Source organism: Enhydra lutris, unplaced genomic scaffold, assembly GCF_002288905.1.
Source record: "Enhydra lutris kenyoni isolate GAN:26980312 unplaced genomic scaffold, ASM228890v2 scaffoldscaffold3, whole genome shotgun sequence".
Taxonomy (NCBI): Eukaryota; Metazoa; Chordata; class Mammalia; order Carnivora; family Mustelidae; genus Enhydra; species Enhydra lutris.
Genome location: NW_019154087.1, coordinates 9073109 through 9090932, shown reverse-complemented (window position 1 = coordinate 9090932; position 17824 = coordinate 9073109). Strand labels below are relative to the sequence as shown.

The window sequence follows — 17824 nt, the reverse complement described above, 5'->3', positions numbered from 1 at the left end:
CATTGCTCTACTCTTGACAATACTGTATGTTCATCAAGGTCAAAGAACAATGTATTTTGCTTTGTACTTCCTATTGCTTAGCACAGTACCTGGCACATAGCTGTTACTAATAAATGTTTATTGAATGAATGAATAAACATATTCACCATTCTTGGAAACACAGACTTGCTGTTTCCAAGAATGATATCTTTCAACAGAGACAGAACTCTCTAAATGTCAGCTTCCTTATTTATAAATGAGAAGGGTACACTAGAAGATCTCCGAAGTCCTTTACAGCTCTAACAAATTGGTATTTATGATTTTAAGATTTATCATCCTTGAGGATATTCAAAAGAAAACAATACAAATTCTGGGGGAAATTCCAAAGGAATTCCAAAATATTTTGAGCAGTGGCAATAACCCTGGAATAATAATTTGGTTTTTTGGTTATATTGCATAGATAAATTGTCAAGTGCTAATGATCCGAGCACGTGGACATTTGAGTGGTTTATTTAGGATAATCAGAGTTTCTTTTCGTTTGCTAACATAGCCAAATCATTTTAGGAAGACTGTAAATTTTCCTTGGCTGAAGATTTTCAAGTGAAAGCAAGATGGCTATTTCTCTTGGATATTGTAGATGAGATTTAAAGTGTAGCTGTATAATGATGGGACTAATTGACCACTAAGGTCTCACCTGGTGATAAGATCCTTCAATTTTGTGGTTTACAGCTTTTGAGTTTTTTGTATTATTTTGTTTTTTGGTATAACAGGAAAAAAAAAGAGTTGGCTAGCACACTCTTTTTCCAAGTTCATCTTACTGGATTTAATATCAACATTAGAAAGCCACCAAAAGTTTATGTTTATCAAAATTGTTGACTTATGTGTATCCAAAAACTTAATATTGTGAGTGGTCTCCAGCTTGCTGAAATGATCTGGGTTAAATCAGTGTCCAAGGCCCAGTTTAAAAAGGTCTTTTAATGTAGTGGATTTTTAAAAATAGCATATATTTATCATTCATATAGAAAACCACATAAAACAGGACCCTGGGATCATGCCCTGAGCTGAAGGCAGACACTTAATGACTGAGCCACCCAGGTGCTCCCCTTTTATATCTTGTAATTGAGAAATGTCCTCTCCCTCTTGGAACTCATGAACTCATGAATGTGATTATTTCCATAGTCGTGTTTAATATGGTACACACTTATATTTTATTCTAGATTATTTTAAAATGCTGACAATGCTAACATTGTTATGTTCCTATAAAAGGAATGAAGAAAAATTCTTCAATGAAGAAAAATCTCAAAATATCAAAAGTTATATGAAAATAAAATATTTTTGTTTCATTATTCCATAACTGTTAACTCTTTGGGATAGTTCTCTACTAAATGGTATAGTGATAATTTTTCAAACCTCACTTTTTCATGTCATGTTCGATTCCATTCCACTCATACCTGGAAATACCTGGGAAAATTAACTTACTTTGTTTCTAATCTTATTTGATTAATATTTTAATTTCTAAACATTTGAATATTGACTGCTTCTTTCCTATTGCTTTCAAGAATGTCCTAGCTAGATATGTTCATAGGCCATATAATGGCCTATGAAAAAATTCATTGAGACCAGATAAATTTTATAAACAATGTATACCTGACCCCCTTATGGTGATTTATAAGGTATATAATGCAGGTTATAAGCAGCAAAGGTCTGAGTTTGGCAATAAAGAGTTAACTTGGCTTAACCAAGAATTTCCTAAATTTATTTAGCCCCAGAACCCCTTTTTAAATGTAACCTCTCAACTAAAATACATTTTGGAGAATATTATTTAGGCAGGACAGTGCTACCTCTGAATAGCAAAACAAGCTGTTAAGTTCATTTTTATTTGAATTAGATAACTATCCTAATGGAATAATCATAATCATGTAATATCTGTTTTTTCCCTATAATATGCTTAATATTGATAACACAGTATAATAGGTCATCCTCTTCAGGATCTTACATTCTGAAAATCTTTAAAAATACTGTAAAAGCAAATCAAGTATGAGCATTTTGTTTTCTCATGAGATAGATATTTGCAAAAAAATATAGGTATACATCACAACCTATCTGTAAGGAAAGATAAATGCATTGGTATTGTATTAAAGGGGAAGGTAGAAACAATATGTGTAGAAATGCAAGGAAATAGAAACCAAAAGAGAATAGTGATCAATTAGATTATATTTTATTTGTGAAGAATTAGTTAAAAATATCTTAAAAGGGGCACTGGGGTGACTTAGTTGGTCAAGTGTGGGGTCTTGATTTCGGCTTAGGTCATGAGCTCAGGGTCTTGAGATCGAGTCTGGGTCAGGCTCTGCACTCAGTGTCGAGTCTGCTTAAGATCCTCTTCCTCTGCCCCTTCCCCCACCCCACCACTCTGCAAGCATGTGCACTCGCTCTCTCTCTCTCTCAAAAAAACAAAAAAACACAACTTTTAAGAAGTTTAAACTTAGGCAGTAGTATGGAAGTTCTCACAAGTGGTTTACATTTTCATGTACTTTTATTTTTTAAAAAGATTTATTTATTAGAGGGAGAGAAAGCATGAGCAGGGGGACGGGCAGAGTGAGGGAGAGAATCCACAAGTAGACTCCCCGCTGAGTGCAGAGCCTGAAGCCAGGTCAGTCCTAGGACCCTGACAGTTTGACCTGAAGTGAAACCAAGAGTCAGTGGTTTAACCGACTGAGCCACCCAGGTGCCCCTACATTTTTATGTACTTTAAAATATGTTCACTTTTTTAAAACATGTAAGCAGTTAACAGGGCCAAGTGGAAGCTAACTGCACATCAAAGGAAAACATTCTCCATTCTGCCACTCTTCTCACTGACAATAGAGTGAGAAGGGACTCCAGAGGTACTCAAGTTCTAGAGGTTCTGCATCTCACCATGATATGATCTAATTGACACCCATCCCCGGCCCCCAACCTTGCCAACTCTCCCGAGTGGATTAGCTGGCTGCCCCTGTCTTCATATCATGGAAATGTGCAGACAGGTGTTTTTTCTGTGATGCCACAAAGGTGATTTTTTCCATTACAGTCAAACTGCAACTTCAAGCAGAAGAGAGAGGGGTTGTGTCCATCAAAGGAGTGTGTGCAAATCGCTATCTTGCCATGAAGGAAGATGGAAGATTACTGGCTTCTGTAAGTAATACTCTTTTTGTAGTTTTTTTTTTTCCTTTGTGAGTTTTGTTGCTGTTAATTTGCTAGTATTGGTATTTATTAAGGATTTTGTAAGTATTATCTAATTTAATCTTCATATTCACCTTACAAAATAGTACCACTCTCTTTATTTCATGGATACAAAAACTGAAGTTCTGAGTGAGTAAGTAACCAGGGAAACACAGCTCACATGTGGTAGAACCTGGATGGCACTTGAGGCAGTCTTGACTCTAGAGCCTGAGCTCCAAGTCATTGCATTTCACTGACTTATATGCAAAGCTATTGAACTAGAATTGTAAAAAAGAATTTTTATATTGTGCAGTTGTTTGAAGATCAGTGGGATGGATATATATACAATTTTGAGTATCAGTTTTTAAGTTTCTTCTTTCAGATTTCACATGCAAAATGTTTGCAGTATAGAATATCAGCTGAGGAAGTGGATTCTTAACCTAGATATAGATAGTGGTACTGCCACATATTAGCTGTGTGTTCTTAAGCAAATTATTCTGAGGTAGTTCCCTTACCTATAAAACAGAGATAATAATGATCCTATCAATATGAGTTTTTGTGAGGACTAAATTAGATAATTTATATCAAATGCCAAAATCCAGTTCATGCATAGTAAGTCCTCAAAAGTTTTACTTCCTCTTCCTTTTCTCCTTTATATATAAGCTCATTCAGGACAAGGACTACACTTTTTTACTTTTTATCACAGCTAGTCAGGAGTACTAGCTCCTGGCTAGTATTCTTTTCACTATGGCAGCCTCCCTGTCAACCCTACCATTGTCATTAGAACAGGATTACATGCCTGTTGGGCAGACACGATATGTGGGAAATACTGCAGAGAAATAAAGCAGACTCTCTGGGGGAGTAGATGGGACACTTACCTAAAAATGTGTGTGTGTGTGTGTGTGTGTGTGTGTGTGTGTATACACAAACCACAGCCATGATACCAATACCAGTGGCCAGTTACCATTGGCTATAACTTTCTCCCATTAGAGATCCAATATTAGAGCAGTTGTGGTATTTTAAGCTATACACATAGTTTTTTTTTTTTTTTTTAAGATTTTATTTATTTATTTGACACAGAGAGAGGGATCGCAAGTAGGCAGAGAGGTAGGCAGGGGATGGGGAGCAGGCTCCCTGCTGAGCGGAGAGGCCCATGTGGGGCTCAATCCCAGAACCCTGAGACCATGACCTGAGCTGAAGGCAGAGGCTTAACCCTCTGAGCCACCCAGGTGCCCCTACACATAGTTTTTGAATTTTTTTCTGAGTGACAACCTTTGGATTTCTGAAGGTACCAAAACAGACTTACGGAGAAAAAGGATATTTCAATCATCTGATTGATCGTTTGACAAGGATATATTTCTGTTGATATTATCAATTTGTGTGACTTTTGCAGGATAAATAACAACTCTGGGTGTAATGGTGTGCACTCCCTCTTTGGTAGTAGAATAAACTTTAGAATCCTCTTCAAGAATAGCCGATACTTACTGAGCGAACAGTGTGCCAAATGCTACGCTATAGGCATCTGGGTAATAAAGTTGAATACAAAATTGTGCCCTTAATGAATCACAATCCTGGGGGGGCAGAAGTGCAAGTAAGTATTTGTAACAATTGTAAGGGTTTTGATGTGTTCCTTCTATACCTCGTATAAATGCACAGTAATATTGGATAGGAAGTAAGAAGTATTGTTTTTTTTATTTTTTATTTTTTTAAAAGATTTTATTTATTTGACAGAGAGAGATCACAAGTAGGCAGAGAGGCAGGCAGAGAGAGAGAGAGGGAGAAGCAGGCTCCCTGCCGAGCAGAGAGCCCGATGTGGGGCTCGATCCCAGGACCCTGAGATCATGACCTGAGCTGAAGGCAGAGGCTTAACCCACTGAGCCACCCAGGCGCCCCAGTAAGAAGTATTATGACATAGGAAGTAATACAGGAAAGGAAGTGATTAAACTTGTCTTAGAAGATGACCCATCAATAGGATTTTAGGTAATGTAGAGGAAGGAATTCATCAGGCAGTCAGGGAGCAGAGGAGTGGAGATGAGGGTATAGAGAACTTTTAGAACATAGTACGTGCAAAGACATGGGTGCAGAAGGCTTAGGAGGTGTTTCTGTAGCATTAAAAATAATTCACTACTGCAGGAGTCTAAAGTGCAAAGGAAATGCAAAGTGGAAGGGAAGAGAGAAGGCTGGAGAGGTAGATAGACTGCCTGCTGAAATGCATTCTACACCATGTGTTACAAGCAGTGGAAAGCCATGAAGAGTTTTAAGAAGAGACACAATCTGTTTTGAATTTGAGAAACATCACTCTGGCAGCAGCATAGAGGACGGGTCTGAGGGGGCTGACAGTGCTGGAGACAAACCAGTTATTTAGAAGGCCATCGTAATAGTCCAAACAAGTCATAATGAAAGCCTGGCAGTGACAGAGCAGAGGATCGAGTGAAGTATTAGCACTTGAGATTGATTGGATTTAGGAGTGAAGTAGAGAGAAAAATCCCAGGTTTCTGGTTTGGATAAGAAGGTAGATGAGAAAGGGGAAGGAGGAAAAGAGCAAGTTCTGGGAAAAGGTAACACAGGTTCAAATTTAGACTTACCTCTTTTGAGTTGCTTAAGAGAAATTCAGGTGGGGATGTTCACTACGTAGTTGTAATTGTGGGTCTGGAACTTGGAAGAAGGTCTGTGTCCATATACAGATTTGGGTGTCATCAGCACATAGATAATAGTCAAATTCAGGAAATGGATGTGGTTCCTGGGCAAAAAATACAGTCCCAAAAGATTGACTACTTGGGACTTTTACTTGTACTGTTCTTGTCTTTTTTCCTACCAGTCTGTTGTCAACTTAAAGTGTGATGTAATATGTTGGGAATCTACCAAAGGAGCATTTTAAATATTTCCAGGACAGTGAATCAGTAATTTTGGATGACCTTGAGTTTGTTGAGAGGAGAGTTTATTCCTACTCTTCTCACGTCAGGATGTGACAAAACACATGTAGTGTGAATCATGATGGCTTCTGCAAAGGCTTGGTGTTAGTTTGGCTATTGTCAAACAGTGAAGGTGGTGGAGAAAATAAAGGAGATGCATAACTTTGCTTTTGTTATGACTAACTGTAGACAATACTAGTCAAGTGCTTTTAAAGTTCTCATTTTTTTTCTTTCTTAATCTGGCTCAGTGAATGATTTGAAATTCTTATCCTGTAGTTTTCCATTTACTGAGATTAGAAGATCCAGTAACCTGGTAATCACGGTGGCCTGTAAGATATTCATGGGAGGGATTCTTTATCTCCAGAACATAGGCTGGAATTTACGTTCATCTGTAATGTTGAAAAGCTTCATACTTGTCAAAAGTGATGAAAACAGAAGGTACTCTACTTTAAAGTGCATCTCTGAAACTACTGGGGTCCGTAAAAGAGGAGATGAATTTAGAACAATAGACATGAAAACTGAACTGTCATCTCATTCTTACAGAATTCTTTCCAAGTTAGAATGACCTCTTCTCTTGGTATATAGTCATTAAGCTTTCCAAACTGTTTTTCCAAACTTTTGGAAAGTTTTTTTCCAAAATGTTGAATCTATGCCATCAGAAGTGGAAAGTGCTCTAAAATAAAGTGTTTTATAGTTTCTTCCTTAACTCAGCGGGACTTTTTACAAGATTAAGGTATTTTATTTAGTCTTAAAGACGTTTCTATTTCTTTGGATATATGCTAATTCATATATAATACAGCAGATTCCCTTCAAGTTGATACAGTAAGAGTTACTTTAGCAGTGCTTCGAAATTTATCACAAACTATGTAGGAGGAAAACATGAATAGAAAATTCGGGATTTATCAGTTTCCTTTGAGCAATGGCACCAGCCAAGATTCAGTTGTTGTCCTTCCCATCATAGGCTCTACTCTTGCCAAGTTCACAAGTTAATCTCCAGTCTTACCTAATTCAGTGTATGTGGCTTGCTTCCTTGACTTTTCAGCAGCAGTACTATCTCTTTCGAATTAATCTGTCAATTTTCAGGGGAGAAGTGCCCCTACCATCAAATCAAGGAGGTGATGTTGGTGGGTCAGTGACATATTTCTCTCTGAGTCAGATTCATAGGCAGGGAGCTGTCAACAACAGCAACTTTTAGGCAAAGAATTAAACGTTTTGACCCTTGGTTATTAGTATTATCTGTGCCAGATATTTAATGGGATGAGACGAATCACTGATGGTAAAAGATACCATCGACAGGGATGTCAGCAGAGACCTCACTCAGGTGACAATGAGAAGAGACAGCTAGCATATAAAAAACTGAACAACAACAAAAAACCTAATAGCAACTTTTGGTATAAGTCCAGTATTGTGACCACTAGCCATCATGGGGATGCAAATGCCCCTTACAACCTGGAGAAGCTGGGGTTTATGAACTTGCACTTGCCATAGGCATAATTCTTTCCATTCTTCTACCTGGCCCCATTTCAGATTGTTGTGTTACGGCATATCCCTGGATTCCTCTGCCTTCTCCCCTGTTTATGATTCCTGCAGTGATTTGCAAAACATTCTCATTTCCTTTGGGCACGTAAAATATTTTGGTTTCTAAGAGTTAGGTTATGTCGATTGCTACCAATTGAGAGTATGAAAGAACACTGTTTTTTTTTCCTCCAATACCTTCACATAGTAATGGCATGAATGCTTTCAGGCTAAGGAATCTTCACTGTTTGAAAACATTTCTTAAGGGTCTTTCCCCCGCCCTCTTTTGAAACTAGAAAATCCAAAAGTTTAAAGAGTAACTATATTTAACTGCCAAAGCCTATATTTAGAGGCTGAACTTGAGTAGTTTTTTAATACACAACAGACTCTTACTCCTTTCCATAGCGGGATAAATTTTGTTGCCATGAACAACAGAGGTCCAGAACAAATATTAGGATTTATGATTTCTTATGTGTTCACAAAACTGTAGGTTTTTAAAAACTGCATATAATGAGGTTAACTGTAGTTTTACATTTAAGTCCCCAAACAACATCATTGTTGGCATTAGTAAAGAAAATTTGCCTGGTCTTTATGTGCTAGAAAATTGCCTGTTGATTTCTATATAATGCTATAGATCGTGATATCCTGAACAAGATATCTCAATATTAGAAATGTGTATATAACTTGTGTGGACCATAATAGTGAAACATAGAAAAAAAATTATTCTCTGAGGATATATACATTTAATTACTGTAAAAGTAAAATATATTTTTTTAACCTATAGAATAACTTTCTTAGTTGAGGGGCCTTAAAAATGAAATGAGACCTATATATACAGCAAAGTAGGGAAAATAGATTTTTGAGGGCTTAGTTATTGAGACTGACAATATATACTGATCAGGTTTGTCAGAAAAATACAGTAATTGAAGAGGAATGTATATTATTTTTCAGAGATAAAACACTAGGTTAAATGCAAAGTTTACTACTTAATGAGGATTATTGCTTTTAGAAACCAGTCTTATAAAATTTTACACAACCTATACGTATATACAAAGATTAAGGTCAAATTTGCTTTTAACTTTTCACAATTTGTGTGTTTTATTTTGTTCTGAAGTAATCAACACTAATACTTACATCATGTCTGTTTTTAATTCTCAGAAGTGGTGTAAGCAAAGCATTTTTGGATCCATGTTGAGCAAACTCCCTCATAAGCCAAAACTGAAAAATCAAAGTACTGTAAAAGAATAAACAATCCAAAAAACAGAACATGGGGGAAGGGCCATAAAGTTCAAATCTGACATTTAGCAGAGGACCAGATTTGTGCATTTGATGCGTAAGTGGAAGAGATGGTAGTGAGGAGGAGAAATTACCCTGCTTCTTATTTCTTTCCTCATTGTGTCATGACTTATGTAAATTTTGATAATCTGGCTGAAGTATTATTTGTCTTTACTATGAAGTTACTCTTTTTCCCCTCTTTCTACCCTGTGATTCTTTGGAAGTAAGTCATTGTACATAGTCCACATTTAAGGGATGGGGCTAATGCTCCATCTCCTTGAGGGAGAAATATTTACAAATTTGTAATTCTTTTGCATGAGAAATTTGTCTATTCTCCATTTATTTATTCAATCACTTATATCAGTATACACTCATGGGTGTTTATTTTATATTGTGGGTTATAATCCAATACTGTGTTATTTATTTTTTTCAAACTGTTTTTGCTATGGTCATTGGGAGCTTTTTTTTCAATTGGAAAAATTGGCTCCTATATTCTCTGACACACCCCCATCAATGTTGGAGGATTTTGAGCACTTCCTAAAGGCCTTCAAGATGCTCTGCATTCATCCTCTATATTCCTTACCATGTTCTAGGATGAGCCATTTCTCTAAGGAGCCCTCATTGCTCTTATGGGCAATGGTATTAGAAACCAAGTTCTGGATGTTGGGTTTGTTTTTTGCTGATGAAGTGTGTTTGCTTCTAGGCCCTCTTATCTGACAGAGCAAGAGATATAGGCATATACTACCCTGGGTATATATACATCTATAACTATTTCTCTATCTGTATATTAAGACAAACCTAAGTACTTCTTGATGTCTCCAACCCTAATCCGCCAGTATCACATGAATCATTTTAGCCTCCCTGTCTGGTCTATAGCCTCCCACTCCAACAGTGAGAAGCCTGGTTCCCACCATCTCCTAGATCAGTTTTTTAATATGTGTAAATATATCACTTTACTTTCTTTTTGGACTTTCCAAGTAAATATCTTAGACAAAAACCCATTTAAAATGTTAATTATGCTTTTCCAAACTCTACTTGATTCTTCCCTATTCAGATACCCTACAAGGGGTCAAACTCCCAGAACCACATTTAAAACCATTGGCACATTGTTATCACTGTCAACAAATCGTTTAGGACTCTGAGCTAAGCGGGTTCATGTGGGCAGCCTTCAGGGAAGTCTTTTGGTGTGCCTACCACTAACACCTGACAGATTTAAATGACTCTCGTACATGTACATCTACATTCCCTTTTTAGGTTCCACACCTTTTATAATTGAGACTAATAGCTCATTGGAATTGTTGTAATTTAACATATTTTCTAACTTTCCAAATAAATTAGAAATTTTCATCTGCCAATTCTGTGGCTGTTCACATTAGCAAGAGGAGAATAAAAGGTTAAAAAAAGGTTAAGCGTCGTGTCTATTATATAGTATGTGGTCAATACACATTGTCTTCATTAGAATGCCTAATATTTATCTCAAACGCAACATGTCCAAAACTGACTTCCTCATCTTTCCCCATAAAACCTGTTCCCACTCATAGACTTCCCTATCTCAGTTGATGGTAAATCCACATTCTAGAACATAAACCATTTTGAAAATGTAGTTTGTTTTCAAGTGTGTAATAGTTTAATAAATTTACGTATCTGAACATTCAGCACGGATGCAAGTTTTCGTTCCTTCCCCTTTGTTTTGTAAAGGTACAAGTAACTTCTATAAAAAAAGAAAAAGTGGGTTTATAATGTGTTATCCTCTTAATCACCACTACTGTTACTTTCCTCTGAAATACTAGGAACTGGCTGAGAAGGCAGATCCTGTTGGTATGGCATGTATCCCAATAGGCCAGGCATTGTAGGGAGTGCCAACCGAGCAAGGTCGGGCACCCTGGAGGCTGACAGAATATCCAAAAATCAAGGTGGTTAGGTCTCCCTCTGGGGATTTAGCCTGTGACGCTTAGTGATGACCTTTCATGTTATCTTTATGATCATCATGATTTTTTGACTCTTTACTTGTGCCTGCTTCTTCTACTCCTGATCTTAAACCTGGAACAGGGAAGAGGAAGATTTTTATCTTTGGCACTGCAAAGTGACAAAGTAACACAGATTGACTTCAATTAACATGAAAAGCAAATAAATTTCACCAAAGGTAAAGTGAAAGTATTGGCTACGGAATATCCACATCTTTCTAGGTGTAAGTGTTTCACTGTTATCACACTTTTATCTTTACCCCACATGGATCACATAGCTGCATACTTGTGCAATGTATGCTCCTTTGTAATGCTACCTGTCATTTATTTGCATCACAAAGACAAGTTGCTTTAGTAATTTCTTGCAAAAAGTGGGCAAGTTAGATAAGTTTGTATATCCATTTTTAAAAGTTAACGGTGATCAAAACATTAAAGCCAAGTAAATATCCAGTAAAATTCTTATCCCTAGAAGCAGATTATAGGATCTAATACCACACCCTTATTTTAGATGACTGAGATGCCTGTTACATTCAGATCATTTTCATTTTGGTTGTTATGCCAGCTCTTTTCATTGTTCTGTCCATTGATTTATGTTTTTCTCACAGTTTGTGCCACTGTTTAGTTTATCTTAGAACTAAAGAATCTGGGAAAAGATTCAAGTCTTTTGAATGTGTGTTTTCCTAACCCTCCTAGATTTGAGTATATAGAAATAAGCTGGAATCTGGTAAACTCATTAGGTTTATGTCATATACCTATGTATACATGTTGTATTTATATATAGATATAAATATGTATAAATTTATATGGTTTTCTATGAGTTTCTAATTCTCTCTTCCTATCTAATTTAATATGAAAAATTATTTTTCCTTTCTTCCCTTAGAGTAAATCGTTTGTTGACACCCCCCCACCCAACACATACCCCAGAGGCCAGTAACTATCATCAGTCTACCCTGTGAAGTTGATTTTTTGAACATTTACTTGAAATAATGTAGCAGCCTATTAGACTCCATTTCTTGGAATAGTATTTCCAGGTCTAACTATCTGTAAAGCTAACTACCCCTACCCCATTAATAGCTGAACTGAAATAAAAGGGGAGACTAGTCTCCTCTCCCGCAAGACACTGCCAGAAATCAATATGGTCTACATTACTTATTCTCCATTATCTACTAGTGTTTTGAGAATTCTAACATATAATGTTCCAGTATAGTTTTTGGGCATTATATACATTAGCTATTTCCTATAAAATATTGTTTTTATGCCTTAGAAATGGTAACCACTAGAAAAAAATTGCTATAATTTAAGGAATTGGTTCTGTTTCTGTGAGTAAAGTATTAACAAAACCCTCTTCTTCAGGAAGGTTACTTCTGGGTTACCCTTCCATCACTGGCATGGAACCCTGATAAAAGTAAAAATGACCCCTGACTGGTCACCTGCCTGTGGACTGGGAGGAATATGGATGCACCATGAATACCAAGCTGGAAGCCACAGCTGTGGGTTTTATGAAGTGTAGTGTGCTCTTTGTTAGTGGGCGTAACCCCCTTTGTGAAAGCTGTTCACGGGGTGTTTCAAGTCCGAGGCAGGGCTGCGCCCATTGCATCTGTGTGCTCTTGCTGCCTGAACACCTGGTCTGTCCCTTGGCGGGGCTGGAGAAGGTCCCTGGATTCTTCATCTGAGGAGGCGTTTGAAAGCTCTTCTGCTGACTTGCTGTGTTCCTTCCTGCACCCCACCACTGAGCTAAATTCTGTTAAACTTTTGGTCTGTTGAATCTTGCAAACTAGTTTGTCCCTCTCGAGCGAAGAGCACCGCTGCTGGTTGAGCAGAATGGGCAGTGTAGTGTCATAAGTATTTCATATGAAAATATAAAAGTAACTACTAATTTTTCCTTTATTTTTCAGAAATGTGTTACCGACGAGTGTTTCTTTTTTGAGCGATTGGAATCTAACAACTACAATACTTACCGGTCAAGGAAATACTCCAGTTGGTATGTGGCACTGAAACGAACAGGGCAGTATAAACTTGGACCCAAAACAGGACCTGGGCAGAAAGCTATACTTTTTCTTCCAATGTCTGCTAAGAGCTGATCTTAATGGCAGCATCTGATCTCATGTCACATGGAAAAAGACGTATATTTTTGAAATTTGTTAATGAAAGAAAAGAAAAAAAAATGTGTACAGCTATCTGCTCAGTTTGCCTTACTAAAGAAAAGCAACAAAAATTCCCGGAAAATGTATAGACGTCCACCTTTTGTATTGCATTTTCCTTTATCCACTGAAGCTTACTTAGTGCTACAATCTTTTTCATACATTTGCTTCCTTGGAAAAGAGGCTTTTAAAATTTGCATGTTTTCATCAAACAAGTTTTCTTATGAAAATTATAAACATTAGAATATTAAAGTCAGATATTTAGTTAACCCCAAATGTCCACTACTTTTTATTGTACGGCACATGTTATTCTGCATGTGCAATTTACTTAAAATTTTTAAAAACATGTAACTATGGATTTAATCCATTCTTGTCATAGTTCTGTAATTGGCTGGCAGATCCTTGTGATAGAGTTTATAGAACAAGCCTGTGTAAACTGCCGGAAGTTCTTCCATGGTGAAATCAATCTTGTCAAAGCCTTCTCTGTACCCATAGAGCAGCAGCCTAGCAACTCTGCTGGTGATGGGAGTTGTATTTTCAGTCTTGACCAGGTCACTGAGATCCATCCATTCACACCTTAAGCATTCATGCTGGCAAAAATCTATGGTGAATGAATGTGGCTTTAAGCGACAGATGATATACATATCTGACTTCCCAAAAGCTCCAGGATTGGTATGCTGTTGCCGAATGCTCAGGAGGGACCTGAATTCTGATCTTATACCAGTCTCTTCAAAAACTTCTCGAACTGCTGTGTCTCCTACATGAAAGAAAGATGTACAAATCAGTAAGAATCACATTTTTAGAATTTTAATCATCAAAGATTTTCAAATAAAGTAGCATTATCTAAAGGTTGAGAAGCAAAAAACCATCCTAAGAAAGTGTTCAACATAAACCCTTTGCCTTCTGGACATCCTGAAATACCAAAGTATTTTCTTACCAGTGTACATCTTAGAAGCTTTTGAAATATCGAATATTTCTTTGGCTGCTATGGGTAGGCTTACCCACCTGTATACTTTGGGAGTCACATTTTAACTTCTTCTGGCTCTATTTCCCAAAAATTGAACACACAGGTTCCTCCAGTTAATATTCCCACATATTTCTTCATTATTATCCTGTTTGTGGTCATACATCAAAACCGCCCAAACTTAAACATATCAGTATTGAGAAAAAGTGATTTGTTCTTCCTCACGAGTCTGTAGAGCTGCAGAATGTATTGAGCTGTGAACAGTTCAAATCCTTCCCGGTGATCCTGGGTGGGGCTATCAAGCCTCTGACATCCTAGAGCAGTTTCACTTATAACCATTCTGTTATGCTCCCCTAGTTATCCTGTCAGCAGAATCCCAGTATGGTAACTTTTGGCATTTCCTTTGTTCCTTGAGATTCCAAAGAACTATTTTATCAAAAGCGTTTAAAAAAAAAAAAAAAAACAAACTTGTAATTTACAGAATTTTATAATACGACAAGGGTTTCACATTTTAAAAGGTTGGTTCTTTTCAATATTATGTAAATTTCTGGGGCAGGATTTTGGTTGCCATTAACATTTTTGTGGTTGCTTTTCCTAAATCTCCAGAAGAACCCCCTAAATGGACTTTCTCTAATTTTGGGATGTTCTGTCACTGTCTCCCAGAGTGGTCATGAGAAATTCTTTAAAAAACTGCTTTCTTTGCTCAGTTTGCTAGAAGCTTTCCAATTTCACAATTGCCACAGGCATAGATTTTTGTTCAAAGACCTCTATTCAATGCTTCTGTGTCCTTGTTTGTCAAATAGAAAATTATATTTGCCTTCTCAGTAGTCCTACTGGTGAAGAATAGGCAAGGAAGGGGAAGTCAGGGAAAAAAATCTCAATTTCCACATATTCTGATTATAGATTGTCTTAATTGCCTACATATGCTTATGGGTGTGTCTCCCCCCGACCCCCGCCCCACTAAGAAAACAGCTCTGGAAATATGCACAGGAAGCAAAGTGTTCTAAAATATAAGACATTTGTCTGCCATTTTGAACTACATGCTGACTTCCCCTTCCCTTGAGGTTTGCCATAGATTAAACATGGTTAGAACTTACTGTTTTAAACTAAAAATATGAAAGAATGTATGTGAATAAAAGGAAAACCTTTCTTAATAAGAAAAATAATTTTCAGCTTGGAATACAATATATGTTTGTTATTAAATCTGTTAGATTTAATTAATAAATCTGAGATTGTGGCACTAGTCTTAAATTTGCTGATTTCACTTAGCTCTTGTTTAAATGTTTATTTTTTTAACACCTTGAAAAATAACCATGGGGTTCTGTTAAACTCTTAGTACCACTAATCCAAAGTCTGGCATTTCATTTGGAATCTAGCCTTTTTATGTATCATGGAGGCACAGGACAGACTAGTGAGTGGATCTACCCTACTAAGCAGTCACCTTAGCAGCTGATTGGAAGTCAGCACTGCCTCGGTAGTTTGATCAGTTTAATTTGAAGCAGCATATCATTGACTGGACTAAAAACTGAATGAGTAGATAAGTGCTTTTCCAATCAGGGTATGAGTGACTCCTTCCACCTCAAGATGGAAATCTTTACCCCAAGGCTTTTTTGCCAAGAATTAAAAAAAAAATTTTATGCCGATAAACTGCTTTATTCTTTTGTACTTTTATTTTAATGTACTGTAAGCCGAACTGAAATAACATTTACTGTTTTATATGTTTAAAGAACCAAGAGGGTTTGTTTTTATTTTTGCCAATTGAGAGCTATGTTTAAATATGTCACACAGTGTTTTGTTTAGTTACAGGACAGTGAAATGGAATTTATTTTGTTATTTCTATTTTGTAATATTTAACAATAGGATTAGGTTGAAAGAAAATAGGAAAGACTGTTTAGCTTGTGGGTTTTCCTGGCGTTTCCCTCTGATTCTGGTGCACTGATGAGTTCTGAGCAGCCCCCACTGCTTTATGGTCCTTTGACCATGCAGGAGATTCTCTTCCTGTCAATGTAGTGAATTTTTTTTAGGAAGGCAATTTCTCTACTTTTAACCTTGTAGATACTTTCGTACTATTAGGGTATTATATTAAAGCCCGAAGATTTCATTCTGTTTTGTATATGACCCCCTTAGTTTTTTTAAGCACTATGGATAAGAGTGTTTCATTTACCTAGTATTATCAAAGAATGAAGGATTCCAAACAAATGTGTTTCTCGGTTAACTAGTGTTTACTACTTAAGAGCTAATATCAATGTGTGCACATTTGTGACGGCTGTATTCCTAAAGTATATTACATACTTTCCTAAATACGGACTTTAAAGAAAACAATTTTGATAATTATTGGGTAATTTGACTTTATCCTTAAGAATAATCTATTGTGTTGTAAGACGGAAATGCTCTAATATAGACAGACATAATCTTTCAGAACTCTATTGTCAGTTATCATTTCTAGCTGTTTCAGGCTTTTATCAGTTAATTAATAATACTCCTACACAATACAAGGAATGCCAGTGGCTGCTTTTCTTATAACTCCTCATGGCTGAATAGGTGGGTTGTTGTACCAACCACAAATACTTAATTCAGAGTTCACTTTTTTTTTAATCTGGACTTGAAGAGTTCTGGAGTATACTTAAAACTAAAACTACGCATACTTGGCTTGGAAATGTGCTTCTTCATTTGCATTAAAATGTAAGTATCTTGAAAATTCACAAAATCTGTAAAAACTCAAAAGGAAAAAGTCAACTGACTTTTTGAGATGGCAAGATGCAGAGGAGGAAGCTAAACATACCTTCTGTACCTGATTTTTGCCTAATATAGATTGGGTAACGATGTAAGACATAAATTTAATTAGCTCACACACACTCTCATATATCACATAAGGGTAGTGTGAGACTAATTAGGTGTTCCAAAATAAACGGCCCTCTCTTTTAGCACTTGTACCACCACGAAATCTTCTTTCTACAGAAGACCCAAGCAATGGACTCTAAGCAGAAGATCCATAAGTACCTGAAAACCAAAATTTGCTATGGATATATCTCATTGTAGTAAATTTACTTATGGTTTGTTAGGAGTTGGCTACGTACTGTGTATAGGGCATTTTAATCTGTGTGACATTTTTAAAAAATGAAGTTTCAAATATATATACGTTTTTAAATAAAATATTTAAAGATAACTTAGGAAGTTGCCTTTATATATAAATGTTGGGTAATAGGGGACATGCATATAGAGGAAAAATCATGGAAAATTACAGTGATACCAAATGAGGCATCTATTGATTTATTATGATGCAGACTGCATTTGACGCAGTCACGGGTCAGGAATAGGTAGGAAAACTCTGTTTTTATTCTTTCTTCTGTTTACTGTAGATTCAGTAACAGAGTTCTTAGCTTATGTCACATTTCTGTTTGAAATACTGAGCTCAGGAAGTTGCTTTAAGGAACTCTCAGTTGAGACTCACTTGTATGAGACATTTTATTACGTTTTGGCTTCCTGACTATTTAAAATAAATAGCAGATAAAATTTTTATAGAGGGGAATTAAGTCACTACTGCTCTATAACTGAGTTTATAAATACTTATTTTGAAGTTCATTTAAAAGTTACTATTCATCCTTGTGTGGTGAAATGGTCAAGAATTTGTGTTTTCTTATAGTATAATTCCAGGAACAATATTAGTCATATCCCAAATCACCCTTAATGCTAAACTTTACTAATGTATATACAAAACTTTTTATTTTCAAACACATTACTCTAGAAGCAACCCTAAGCAAAATAGGTGGTATGCTCCTAATGGTATTTTTTATACTAGTGAGATAAGTTGTAATATTACAAGTTTTGCTGCTAACTTTATATTAGCCCTGAATTAACTTCTCTGAAATGTCTCAGTCT

The 17824-nt window shown here is 36.3% G+C and overlaps 2 protein-coding genes across 2 annotated transcripts in view; one reads left to right on the top strand and one right to left on the bottom strand.

The window, feature by feature from the left end:
* LOC111156005 (fibroblast growth factor 2) overlaps positions 1-13005 on the top strand; it is a 56991-nt gene extending 43986 nt beyond the window's left edge. The window contains 2 exon segments of the mRNA XM_022516534.1: positions 3044-3147; positions 12736-13005. Coding sequence (XP_022372242.1) covers positions 3044-3147; positions 12736-12921 — 290 coding nt within the window. The 3' untranslated portion in view covers positions 12922-13005.
* A 325-nt stretch (positions 13006-13330) lies between these two features.
* LOC111157475 (nudix hydrolase 6) overlaps positions 13331-17824 on the bottom strand; it is a 47862-nt gene continuing 43368 nt past the window's right edge. The window contains exon 5 of the mRNA XM_022518897.1: positions 13331-13738. Coding sequence (XP_022374605.1) covers positions 13341-13738 — 398 coding nt within the window. The 3' untranslated portion in view covers positions 13331-13340. The remainder of the gene's footprint in view (positions 13739-17824) is intronic.